Source organism: Morone saxatilis, unplaced genomic scaffold, assembly GCF_004916995.1.
Source record: "Morone saxatilis isolate NCDOM2014 unplaced genomic scaffold, NCSU_SB_2.0 Contig19, whole genome shotgun sequence".
In the NCBI taxonomy this organism is placed as follows: domain Eukaryota; kingdom Metazoa; phylum Chordata; class Actinopteri; family Moronidae; genus Morone; species Morone saxatilis.
In genome coordinates, this window is record NW_023339751.1 from 14,665,084 (window position 1) to 14,678,686 (window position 13,603).

Below are 13,603 nucleotides of genomic sequence, written 5' to 3' on the forward strand. Positions count from 1 at the left end.
TGAGAATAAGAATCGTTGTGTTTTTGTCACCTCAGAATAAGCCGTTTATATCTATAGATGCAGTGGATCTACCATGTTGAACCGTTATGGTACTACAGTAGCTGAGAATACTCAAACCAAAGACTAGCTTCAGATAGTGCTGTTTGCGTTTTTCATTCGTTTAGCGGCCACTGTAGCGTCTCCCTCGGGCTTGGAAGGGAACGATAAAGCAAGGGAGTTGCAAACTGCAACTGTACAGCTAGATGCCACTAAAACCTAAACACTGCTCCTTTAAGAGACCCTGGTCTCTCAGCAGGATTTGATTTTTTGACAATAGGTTCAAGTGTCCTGTCGGAAGAAGGTATTCTATATCAAGTATAATGTCACATTATAAAAAAGGAAACTGTCGTCTCATCATATTCTCACCGTTCCAGTAACATCAGCTTATTCTGCTTCTTCCAGTGGTCTTTGAAATCAGTGGAAAACTCATGCCAAACAGAGAAGAAAGTGTTGGGAGAGACCTCTTTCTCGCCTGCCTTGGGTTTAACTGAGAAGGACACGCTTAACTCCAAGAAGCTGAGGACACAGAACAAAAACATTACTTCAAGACCAAACTATTACAACATGAGATTACAGAAACCTACACTGATTGTTGTGAAACCTGGCAGTGTTGAGCAAATATGCAAAATATGAAAGTTAAGCTTGGAATAATATGCTTTTTCAGAGATTTAATAGTAGAGTAACATAAAAAAGCACAAACCAATGATGACTTTGCAGTTCAGAGAAGAACAATGAACACAAAATAGAATTACAGCCACTAAAGCAGCATAGTCACTCTGAGTTTCTGATGGATTAACTTCCAGGACTAAATTAAACTCTTATACAGTGTTCAGCTTTGTCAATCCACTCCCTGGTGTGTATAAGCCTCTATGTAAGTGTGTGTACATATACATGCACATACTGTTCAGTATATGTAAGCACAAGCAAGAAAAGAGGGGAAGGAAAAAAACATGTCCGACAAGGAGACAAAGACAGATCTAGCAAAAGGAAAGCGTGCATATGGCATGGGATGACATGTTGTGGCCATTTGCAGTGGATCAATACAGTGGACAGGTTGGGGTCTCTTTGTTTGGAGTGTGCTATAGGAACACATTCCTAGCCAGCAGTAACAGAAGCCTGGAGCCAAGGCTGTCTACTCTCGCTCCACTTAGATAAACAACACAGACACCGCACAGGGGGCCTCCCGTCTACTGAGGGCCTGGCATGATGGCGTGCACCTTCCATGTAACAAAAAGAACCAGGAGTCCTAAATATTGACAAAACAGCAAGATTATATGTCTTCGCAGCAATGAGAATATATCACTTCAAACTATATTAGATTGCGTTACCCTTTGACGCCTTTAATTTCAAACTGTGATCACTGTTTTGACGCTTGAGAAAGACCAAATGTTAACCCATAAAGTTGAAGAGAAGCGACTGCATTTATTTCCCAGGTGAAGAGGAAAATCTTTAAAGATAAAGAAAGCTCTTACATCTTCTGAGTGTCTGCCAATTGCTTCTCTTGTGTTTCCAGTTCAGTTTTGGCTATAAAAGGAAAGCACAAGTAAATACAGGATTAGATTAGGATTAGGATTAGATACAAGATTTCCTGTAACATTAGAAAATACATCTTTCACCTACAATGCAACATGTACAAAGTAGGATTCCACATGTCACCATTACTTAGATCAACAGTCATCTTCAAGGTCAGTGCTGTGCCACCAGGTTATTAAGTGCTGGATCGTCCGCTCCAACTGACAAATGAGTACTGCAGATCGCAGGACAAGTGCTTCTTTGTGCAGTGTTACTTCCAATGGAGACAGATGACTTTGTGTGTGTGTGTGTGTGTGTGTGTGTGAGACAGAGAGCAAGAGAGGTGTAAGAGTGTAAAAGAGAGACAGCAAGAGGGTAAGAAAACTGAGTTGGACACCATGGTACACATTAGAAGATATTTCCAGCAGGCCACAACATTTATCTCGGTGGGCCATCAGGATCAGTTTGACTGTGTTATAAATTATGATTTACGAGAAAAGCAGTGAAATGTGACAGCCTCAGACAGGAAAATGCTGCAGGTTATTACTTATCAAATTTCAGATCCATGAGGTGATTATTCAGCCAATTTCCAATATAAAAGAGTAGTAGTAGAGTCAATCCAGCTGTATTTTGTTTTTGCTGGTCTATATCTTCACTGTGCTGCTACTAAGACATTACATTTTCTTCCAGACAGCTTCTCTGTTCGCTCAAGGTCAATTATCTGTAAGATGCTGCTCACTTAAACTGTCAAATGATCAGAAGTGACCTATGGCCTCCTCATAGCTTCCCAATACAGACACAACAGTAGATGGGACAGAGAATCTTTCCTGGCACAAATGTGTTCTGCTCTTATCCCGGGAATATCTGGTTGCTAACGTGTAATTGAAGCCAGAACCACATCTTAAGATCTCAGACAAACCCATTGAGACCAGCACTATGCTTTATTATTCCACAGCGCTAAATCACTCTGTAGCCATCAATCGTGTCTCTCCCTGCTGACGGCTCATCAATAAATTATGACAAATTGATAAATAATATAAATAGGGGTAGCTAATGGCAGGATTGTGTTTTGTTCTTTGAGCAAAGCGGTTACCTACCATTTACTATAACACTGAGCTGGAAGATCCTGCTATGAGTGACATAAAATCTATTTCCAGAAACACTGATATATCAATTAAAATAGATCAACTCTGACACTAGGAATAAACATGTCCCTTGAATGAGTCAATATGACTTCAGTATGATTGTGTTTGTATCTACTTATATCATTGTGGTCATATGAAGACAATGTGGTATTGTGGGGCAGGATGACTAAACTGATGAACATTGTATTTACAACAAAATAAAATAAAACATTTAAAAGGAATAAGAATTAAGATGAAGATTGCACTTGTGTTATCGCATCATGTGGATCAACATGTCTATTTAATAATTAATTTCATCATAACGTGGTATACATAAATATAACAATTTTTTGTTTGATGTTCATTTTAACCATATCGGCCAACATGATGTGACATACTAAACAGCAGAATTGTAGCTGGCAGGAAAGGGAGGGAGAGTTTGACATCAGTCTCACTAATCTTCATGTCCATCAGAAACAGATTATCACATGGCCAATGCTCTCTTGCTAGTCACAGTGACTCCATCAAAGGTCTGCATGCATGAGAATTTGTGAAGCGAGCGGGGAAAATCGAGCTAGACCAAACAGCCGAGCTCCAACAAGTCCGCTCCCACTGTTATTCTGTGGTTAGTTTCATGGTCAGAAAATAAACAAAAGCGGTTTAAACTGTGGAGCCAGAAACAGTTTAACCCCAGGCTTTTTAGAAATTACAGAAATAACAAAAATAAGACATTTGGCTGTTGTTCTTTTTTTCACTGCCGCAGTGGAGGAACCCCAAGAATCCCGTCTGGAGCCTTCTGAGTCACATGTCCATGTTACGGTGCTTACATTCTGCACTCAGAAGGAAAAACCTCGTCATTTGCATCAAAGAGAGAGCTCCCATATTTCTCTCAAACACAGAGAGAGAAAGGAAAAGCGAGGGGGAGAAGTGGACATGGGAGAGATGCTTTCATCTGCAGACTTCCTTTAAAATGGACAGTGAGCATTACCACGGAACAACATATGCTATATATTATACTCTCATCTGAATACAAAAGCAGTTGGGAGAGGGGCCTGTGAGCCGGGGTCCTTCAGAAAGATTGGTCACAGTCAACTGAATGTAGCCACGGTCAAAGCCAAGAATGACATTTGGCTTGTTATGTTAAAACAAGCATAACAAACTAAAGTCTTACACCTTTGAAGTGGACCACAATATCCCAATATTGTTGTACTATAGATGTCAGATTATGCAGATTATGGAGTAAAAGGCATGACTGTGTGACATCTGGTGGACATGACAAACACAACTACATTTTCAGTGGATTTTGCTGTAACAATATCTACAACAAAAATGTCACAGTAGCTGTTAGCCTCCTTGCTCTAATAGTGTCTACAGGAGATTTTTTTGGACATGCTAGCAGCATGGCACAAGGGACGGTAATATTGGTGTGTCTGTCTAACACTTTGGTCCACACTGAAATATCCCAGCAACTACTGGGTGAATTGCCATACAATTTGGTACAGATACCCAGGGTACTGACTTTGGTGATCCCCTGATTCTATTCTATCTATTGTCTCCAGCAGGTCAAAGTTTTCAATTATCCAGTGAAATATCTTAAGATCTACTTGATGGATTGGCACAAAACTTTCCATGTAGTGTCACTATGACCATGAAGTGTCTAAACAACTATTGGATGGATAGCTATGATATTTGCTGAAAACATTAATGTTCTCCTCGAGATGATGATCCTCTGACTTTCTGAACTTTAAATTATGACCAGATACCTGCAGAACTAACAACATCCCCATCATCCTCAGCTATTCTTTAAGTTAAGTGCTAATTAGTAAATGTTAGCATGCTAAGAAGCTAACCTAAGATGGTGCAAGTGGTAAACATTATACCTGCTAAACATAAGCTTTACACAGCTTTACAGCTGTGCAGCCTTACAGAATTGTCAGCATAGCTGTAAACTTTTAGTCTTGCTGGAATAAAAGGGCAATGGTAGAGGAAATGCTCATCATTTACCATCAATTCATCATCATCATCATCATCATCATCGTTTTAACAGCCCTCTTAGTAAACACGTCACTGTGAAGGTTTGTTTGATCACCTAATAGGAGTGTGAAGGAGTGACAGAAAGAGGTGGAGGAGAGGAGAGGTCAAAGAGGCAACTGGCTGCTTCTAATCTCTTTGTCATTCCTCTGACAGAAAAAAGAAAGACCTTGTTATTAGAACAAGACAGCAGATGGAATGGGAAAATAAAGTAAGACAGGAACTGAGGAAAAATCTATGACAAAAACATCAAGTCATGACGTCAAAAGTACTATATCAGGTGCTGAACAAGTCAGTTTTATTCCGATGTCTCAGGCATCCAGTTCGGTTCTCTGCAGTCAATTCAACAGGCTGCATGACAAGTTCACCTTCGGCCATCCTGAATCTTCCTTTGAGGCAGAGCAAGACATACTCTGTTTTATAAGGTAGAGATCAAGATAAAAGACCCAGCTACCAAGTGTAGTTATAATATGTCAAGGCAGATAGGCATGCATGAAACAATAGCTGTGAGTTATTCAATATACCCTGGAATAAACAGACATCCCTATGGAAACGACACTGAGTGAACCCTTGTGTGTGTACTATATATCAACCAGGAAAAAGGCATGAAATAGATTTGAAAATGTGTCTGCAGGCATAGAGGACTTAAATCATTTTGATTGATGAGCTGCTTCACATACTCTCACACCGCAGATGCATTTTAAGCTTAGATATGCCATGGGTAGACCGGCACAGAATACTTTTTGAATCAGAAGAAATTAATTATTTGACTCTAATGTTGTCTGAAGGTAATATCGATGAGCAAACCATATGTTTAAGCAGACTGACCATCACCTGTTTCATCACATTTAAAGGATAAGGCTGGCAATAAACAAAAAATACAGAATATCACCAGACTTATCTTTTAATGAGACTGTAGGAAATATTATCATAACTATTATCACCTTCAATTGATTTGGAAAACAGTCCCACCTTGGCTAAGAAATTCGTCCATCTTGTCCTTAAAGGGTTGGAGGTTCTCTTCAGATGACAACTTGCAAACTTTCTCCGTCTCAGCCGAGCATGCTGAAACAACAAGAGATGATCATGAAAACGGGAAACGGGAAAAATGTCTTTCAGAGCAATAATACCTCATCCATTTTGGATTGTGATTATAAACTCTGCAGTGTACTTTAAATTTCTGCTGAATAAGTGTTGGTAAAGATATAATGACCCATAATGACTAATGAGGCACCCCCAGGAATCAGGAAGGCCTGCACTCTGATCCCAGGAGAACCTTATTGTCACGCTCTATCTGCAACCATAACGGATACACAAATTCAGCTCAAGGCCTTAGAGGTGGAGAGGCCATAAGACGCTTAAGGGAACGGGGAAGTCGGGACTGGGCAAGTGGTAATTCATTGACCATATGGTGCCTCAACCAAAAAGGTACAGAGCGAGCTCTCTTCACTGTGTTGCTTGACGTCCTTCGGGCCAGCCAAGGCCATTTCTGCGCCGCCTACCTATCGGAACCCCCCTCTGGGAACTGTCATCGAAGCCCACGTCTGTTAGAGCACTCAGTTGGCTCTGCTAGGTAATGAAGAAGTCTGCAGGTATAGCATGTGATGATATATTTATGTACGGACAAAATGTGCCACTGCCACTGGGGTCAAAGCAGACGCAAGCCCATTTCCCCTGCGAGCAACTCCATCTTTATGAATTGCAAATAATGAACAGCCTACAGAATCATTATGGCAGAGGAAAAACAATATTTGGCAACATGGCTCAGGCACCTGATTGGTTTAGCAGCAGAGATACATAAAACATGATAGAGAACAGACCAAGTTTGGGGAATTGTTGATCGAGCTGCAAGCACACAAACTCATACACGTACATACTCAACACGTGTGTACGTTTGCACAAAAATACACAGTCGTTTTTTACCACCTGTAGGCACTTGAATCCTTGGAAATTGTTCTGAGTGCTGAGTGACTTGAGACAGAGTAATAAAAGGGAGTATTTCCTAACTGCCTCATTCATTAGGACTCTTTGCACTCAACCAATCAGTTTGACGTGTCAAGCATAATCCAACTTCCACCGTTTTTCCTGAGGTCTTGATAAGCAAAAACATAACACATTCATTCTTGCAAATCTGTTTTAATAAGCCTCTTTTATAATTTACTAAATGCTATATGTTTAATACCAAAGTTCAATATATGAACATGAAGTCCCTACATGAAGTAACTTTAGTTATATTGTGTTTAGACTTTATTGAGGGATTACATAATTGTAATCATAGTTCAATGGAAATTCTGAATCATCATTTCTTGGTTTTCGAAACCCACTGAAAAACTTGTTTTTTTTGTTTTTTTCTCCAACAAATGATGATTAGGGGCAACAGAATGTATTTTTTTTAAAGTAATAATAATAATCTTCATTACATTACATAAAAGCTGGTTAGTAGTCATGTTGCCAAAAGTTAAGTAATTGATTCACCACGTGTATCGGTTGAGGAACTGATTGAACAATTGATTGAATAAATTCATCAAAAAACTAATGAAGTGAAGAGTATTGGGTCTGCCATAATCCAAATCAGTTGATCCACGTACAACACAAAGACATGCAGGAGTATTCTGAAATTCTCTTCATAATAGTGTCATGGTTGTGCGTTTACAGCTTACAGGGCCAGAGCTCGAGGAGAACCTCTTCCAGTTCAGTGAATAGCTGATGAACCTTTGATAGTGTACACAGGTAGTGGAAGTTCCCTGACCTTGCCCCATTTATATTTTGATCTCTATTTCATGAGGACAGCAAAGGCACACCAGGCCCAACAGGAGTCTACATCTGACAAGTCACATCTGCTTCTGGTTAGCTTGTCTGTACGACAAACAGATGCTATCTCTCTGTTGACCCGCCTCTACGATCCACACATGACCATAGCTGGTCAGGCTTGGAAAATTATTTTCTATTGTGCTAGGAGATATGTGCATGGATTAATACATAATTTATTGCTGGATAAATTTCCATGTGATGGTATTTTAAACATGATATGACACCTATCATCATTTGCTGGATATGGCATGGCCATGTTTACTACCTGGTAAGCTTGATGCTATGCAGTTTTAAAGGTTTTGGAACGCAGGTTGACTACCATACCATTGAGGTCTTTCCTCAGCTTACGCAGATCTCTTTGAAAGTCCTCAAACTTCATCTGGGAGGCCTGGAAAAGGTCCTGGGGCTCAGGCAGAGGGTAGACACACGTCTCTCTGCCAGCATCCTGGTAAAGCACAACACACATTCATGCACAAAAAATGCACACACCAATGTCAAAGTCAATTTTCCTCAAATGGGAGAGGGCCTCTCTAGTATATACTGTACACACCAGGCAAGATTGAAATAAATGTCTTCAGAGACCTACATGTACTTATCAGCAGTCCAAACATCCCAGAGAAGATATGGCTGAAACTTCAGCAGATAATGACCATTAAGCTTGGTTCAGAAAGTACACAGCAATTCTCTCCATCAGAGTTACTACAAGGCCATTATGAGTGCTAGATCCATGTCATGCAGGTTGATTTTGGCAAGCAGCACTCTACTGAGTTCATCTCATCTGGAGAACCTAATTATTTACACTAGCGCTCCTTTGGATGCTGTGCCAATGAACAGACTGCAGGTCTGAATGAACCCAGACCAAAGCAGAGCAAGAGCAGGAGATGAAGAGTGAAAGACAGAAAGAGAATTATAAGAAAGAGCCAGAGGAGGAGAGAGATTTGTTTCTGCTGCAAATGAGGAAAGAAAAAATAAATAATTTGATAAAGGATAAGCCATGGTATCCTCTGGCAAGAGAGGAGATGAAAAGAGAGCTCTGGAAGGATTTCTAAGCAAATCAGACTAAAACACAAAAGTGATTCAAATAAACAGGAACCAAAACATACCTCATCAAAGTGCCTTAGATAGTAAGCAACAATGTAGGACAAAAGACTCTGGGAGTTGTCCTGAAAGAAAGAAAATAAAAGATCAAAATAAATAAACTAAATTCCCTTTATTTATTAATTTAATCATTTTGGAGCAGGACGTTTTAATTTGTACGAAGCAAACAAGAATAGAGACAGCGGTCATGAGGATAAATCATGACATTGGAAGAGCAATACAACAAAACACAACTGTGCTGGGCTGGCTGTCATAACTCAGAGTTGGTGGAAAGTTTGATGTTCTTTATGGATACCTTACTTGGTCCACCACCATAAAAACACAAACCACTGTGTCCTTATATGGCAGTGCCAAGGGCACACCGAGCCCGTTATGATATTGAATAAGAACAGTCAACAGAATGGCCTCTCCTCTAAATCTGCACAGCTATGGTCCTCATGTTTGGCAGGAATGAAGGTCCCCTTCAACTCCTGGGCTCGACCATAGATGGGACAATTGTAAAACTGAGTCCACATCAACATTTAGAGACAATATTTTCCCACACCACTTATTTTCTAGCACAATGTGAATTACAGAATAAAGCTGTGGGTGCACATAAACTACACTGGTTTGTCTCTTTTACTTATTTTGTCACAAATTATTACACACTCTTCGCGTCTGCTGTTTGCCTGTGAATAACACCTAATTAAGCGCCTATTCTTGTACAGTGGGTGATGTTTGCTTTTTCTCCTGTATCACAGACTCACACTGCTCTTAACGTCCTTTAGTTTTGGCAGAATGTCCAAGGTGAAGCCGTCGGCCTGCCCTCGAGACCGATTACCTCCGTTCATGAAGTTGCCAAAAGCCAGCACCAGGCCAAGCACCTGCAATACACACTTACCAGTCTGCAGAGACTGGTGCACACATGCGCACAAACACACACAAACAAACAAAGATATAAAGGTTAAATTGAGTGACAGAAAAGAAAAGGAAACAAGAGGAAGGCCAATGGCTCACCTTGCATACTCTCTGAAGGATTTCTACTTTGCGGAGGATTGAGGTGATACATTCATGGAAAGTTGACTGAAACAGGATGCAGAACACTCGCTCAGAGAAGTTGGGGATTTGTGATAACTGGAATAGAAACCTGATGAAGGCACAAAATCAGACCTGTTTAATGACACAGCTCTCATGTACTAAATTTGGTTCAGAAGGTAGGTTTGGCTCTTACTGTTCAGGCTTGTCCAGTGGCTTGGCATCCTCCTTGTCTTTGGATGATTTTATATGCTTCTTAATGCCATCCATCTCATCAGCTTGAGCTCTCTGTCGCATGAAAATGCAGATTAAGTTAAGATGGAAATTTACTATATATGGGCAGGTGAAACCTAAAGGCACTTAGGAGGACAGGATAGCATAGAAGTCATGAATAACAAAGTCTAACAGCTGGCAAAGGATTTTGTTTTACTCAAAGCAAAACCTAAACTAAGTGTAAGACAAGCTGACCAAAATACAGTATGCACATAGTTTGGCATCAAGGGCTCAATTTGATCAGTTCCTGATGTTTCCCTGATCAAACACATTGGTATTAAACTGGAATTCTGCTTCTTCGAGCAGGCCATAAGTGAACATACGCGCGTGTCGTGTCATGTTTTCTGTTGATGAAGATCATGTGATGGAATCAACAGCGCTGACTAAATGGACCTTAAAGTGATTTTGTTTTTATCAATCACTGCTTTCAAGGTCAAGAATGAACCTTGAACCTCAACTTTCAAGCAAACATGGATGAGAAGTCCTTAAAGTGCTCAGAAATGTTAAAATACAAATCCATGACAACTGGGAAACTCACATCAGCTGATGAAGATCATGCAATGCGATCAAAAGCTAGAGAGCAGCAACTAAATCGAACTTGAGGTTTGTTTTGGCAGCTTAGTTCTTTATTTCGTTCAGTAGACAAACTGTAGCTCAAGCGTAAAAGAATTCTCAAATTGGGCCGTTTGTACTAAAACTTAACTGTATGCCAGTCTATACAGTATAACTTTTATAAATGGGAAAGAGTTGCCTTCAGCCAGATTACATTCCTGACTATTACCCTGCTGTCAGGCTCTGGACCACAGTTTTATACAAGGTGGTGTAAAAAAAAGCAGGCCAGAAATGCCCCTTCGTTTCACAAGAGGCAAAGACAATAGATGTTAATGTGTCTGACGCAGTTGGGCAAAACAATAAAACCATCTCCAAGAAGAGAATGTAAACTCTCTCTCAGTCCCTCCAGAGCCCGTAGACCCCCAAAGAGCCTCCACAGTCTGGTCTCTCCCTCTGTTTCTCTGCATCTTTCTCTCTGGGTTTTGGCCTCGGCATGGATCCTTGGAAAACATCAAACACCAGCATCAAACGCACTGAGGGCCCGATTAGTATTCTACACAACGCTGCCTTCTGTCGACGAGGGCAAGCTCTCCTTCGCCTTCTCTCGAGATGTTTTCAAGTGTAAATATATTTAATACAAAGCAGATCCTTTTCAAAGGGCAGCAGCAGAGCCCAGCAGTGTTTGGTGTAATTGGGGACAAGTAGGCATTAGCGTGTGATCTTTGAATTGCAAGGGCATGTTGCAGTGGTTGTTAGCATGAGAAATACAGTCCCATGTGGAATATCAAATGCAAAGGAAAGTAGGATGATATTTGTGATGCCAGAATTCTAGCGGTAGCCAAGTGGTATTCATTAGCCAGGTTTCTAGTACAGTGCTAAACAGAACCAGCCAGGAGCTTAATCACTATTTATGTCACTCAATTTTCAATGGAACAACATTTATGAGATTATTTGTACATGTGAGCTGCCAAAGAATAGTGTCCAAGTGACAAATTGCATCATGTAATAAACATGTCAAATATATTTAGACATCACAAGGCCTTAAAAAAAGAAATATGAAGTGATTATTTGTAGTGTAAAAATCCGTAGGAGTGACTACAGCTCCAACTGACCTCCATGACATTTAGCTACTGTCAGCGAGAGAGTCTGAACTTCAGACAACCAGTCTGGGCCCAGATTATGGCTTGTGATATTGAGGGGAGGGAGCGGTGTCCCACTATCACTGTGACCCCTTTAATGGCGGTGGCTTATTGTTCAAAGAACAGGAGTGGCTATAATCCGCAACTCATAGACTGAGCGACTCTGTCCCTGACTGTGTGTGTGTGTGTGTGTTTCTGTCTGTGACATGCGTACAGTACAGTATGTGCACATTTGTGTAGGTCAACATGTTTGTTTGTGAGCATGTTTGTGTGTGTGAGCGACTGAGGGAGAGCAGTGTGTGATCTCGCTCCTAGCACAGTGAGTGAGGGTGTAACCATTAGAAGCCCCTTGCATTCCTCAAGACAGGCTGACTGTGCTGCCAACTGTGGTTTAGGGGGCTGGAGACCCACAGACAGGATGGAGTCTCGCAATACAAAAGAGAAACAATTTGGCTCCTCGACTCAATAACATAGCCTTAGGCCATAAGGGGGAGAAGGAGAGAGAGGGAGAGAGGGAGAGAGGGAGAGGGCTTGAAGTCTTGGGGTGAGTAGAGAGGTTAGAAGACTTTTGATCCTCAGTTATGACACATTGGTTCATAACTACAGCTTGTCTCAAGCCTCAGTCTCATTCCCATGATCAACATTATTAATATGCCTCTGGCAGCCAAAGGTCCAGGCCTCTCCTGTGTAGTTGTGCCAAAAAGCAATTCACAGGAATTTCACAGCATCTTAAAACTGTATTACAGTTGAAATGTGGAAAACATGCCCGTTTTCATGTTCCATTATTTACTGACCTGACTTCGAACGGGTCCTGAACCATTTCCACTGGGCGGGGGAGATTTCCTATCAGTGATGGTTGATGAATATGTATTTACTGTATACAAGGAGCAATTCATAGCCAAAATGGAGACATATTGGAAAGTAGCGATGACAGCTCCGTAATTCTTTTTATGCTAATATTATACGATACAATGTGGTCATTTCACTTGGCAAAGCTCAGTGTAGTCTCTCTATTTCTCCCTTTTTTAAAAACCACAACGTACTTTCAAGAGGAGCTGTGTGAAACAAATGCTGGAGTTTCTCAACTATCATTTGCTTTGCACAGGGGTATTACAAAAGTGAAGTCAATCAGTTCCAGTGTGTAGAAAACATGTTTACTATGTAAAACCAACGCCCCTTCCAGGCCAGCAGACAGACCTACACAGGACTGACTCTGTCGCCAAACAGCACACATACCAGTACGGCTTGTGGCTCGCCTGTTTGTTTTGGTATCTAATGCACACTTCCTTTTAGTTCAGCCTTTCAAGTGGAACATGAAATAAGAACTCCACACAGAGAAATATGTTCACAGCGAAGTGACATTTCAGACTGACAGTGCAAAAAAACATGTTTTTCTTTATGTACTAGACAACAATTTAATTGAAAATTCTTATTTTTCCCCTGCTACACTGTATATAAAATCGCAGCTTTTGATAATCTTCAAAAGGTATCTTTTGATGGACAGCAACTGGTGTTTTGTGGTTTACCCTCAGGGAAGTGCCAAATAAAACAACACTAACAGCTGATGAATGATTATTTTACCATTTTGTTGATATCACGGCTTGTTGAGTGTTCTTAGGTTTCATTCTATAATAAAATGATTGCCTGTTATTCATATATGGCATGAAACGAGTAACCATAAATCATTCTATTTGTCACAAGCAAACTATTCCAAAATAATACTTTTACTGCAAACCACAGAGGAAGAGAAAAAAAACACACGGTAAGGTTTTCCCAGACCGAACACTGCAGTCAGGATCAGCCTGAGCTGTCAGTGGTGTTAGTTTGTATAATTATACTGGGTTTGTTGCTCAACCCTGTGTATTTATATGATTCTGCATTGGCAGGAAAGTGCAGAAATGTATTTCAGTTTGGGATATTGTCTTTTCACTGGTCTATTGACTTTACTGAAACCACTGTCCACACAAGCCTTGATAATGTTCCCTTCAAAGTCAAAAAATGGCAAAGTTA

At 40.6% G+C, this 13,603-nt stretch overlaps 1 protein-coding gene across 1 annotated transcript in view; it reads right to left on the reverse strand.

The window, feature by feature from the left end:
* LOC118329046 (formin-2) overlaps positions 1-13,603 on the reverse strand; it is a 38,092-nt gene that overhangs the window by 2,326 nt on the left and 22,163 nt on the right. Inside the window, 8 exon segments of the mRNA XM_035662992.1 lie at positions 406-555; positions 1,512-1,563; positions 5,679-5,771; positions 7,842-7,962; positions 8,621-8,680; positions 9,362-9,508; positions 9,612-9,741; positions 9,826-9,917. Of these exon segments, the coding sequence (XP_035518885.1) occupies positions 406-555; positions 1,512-1,563; positions 5,679-5,771; positions 7,842-7,962; positions 8,621-8,680; positions 9,362-9,508; positions 9,612-9,741; positions 9,826-9,917 (845 nt within the window).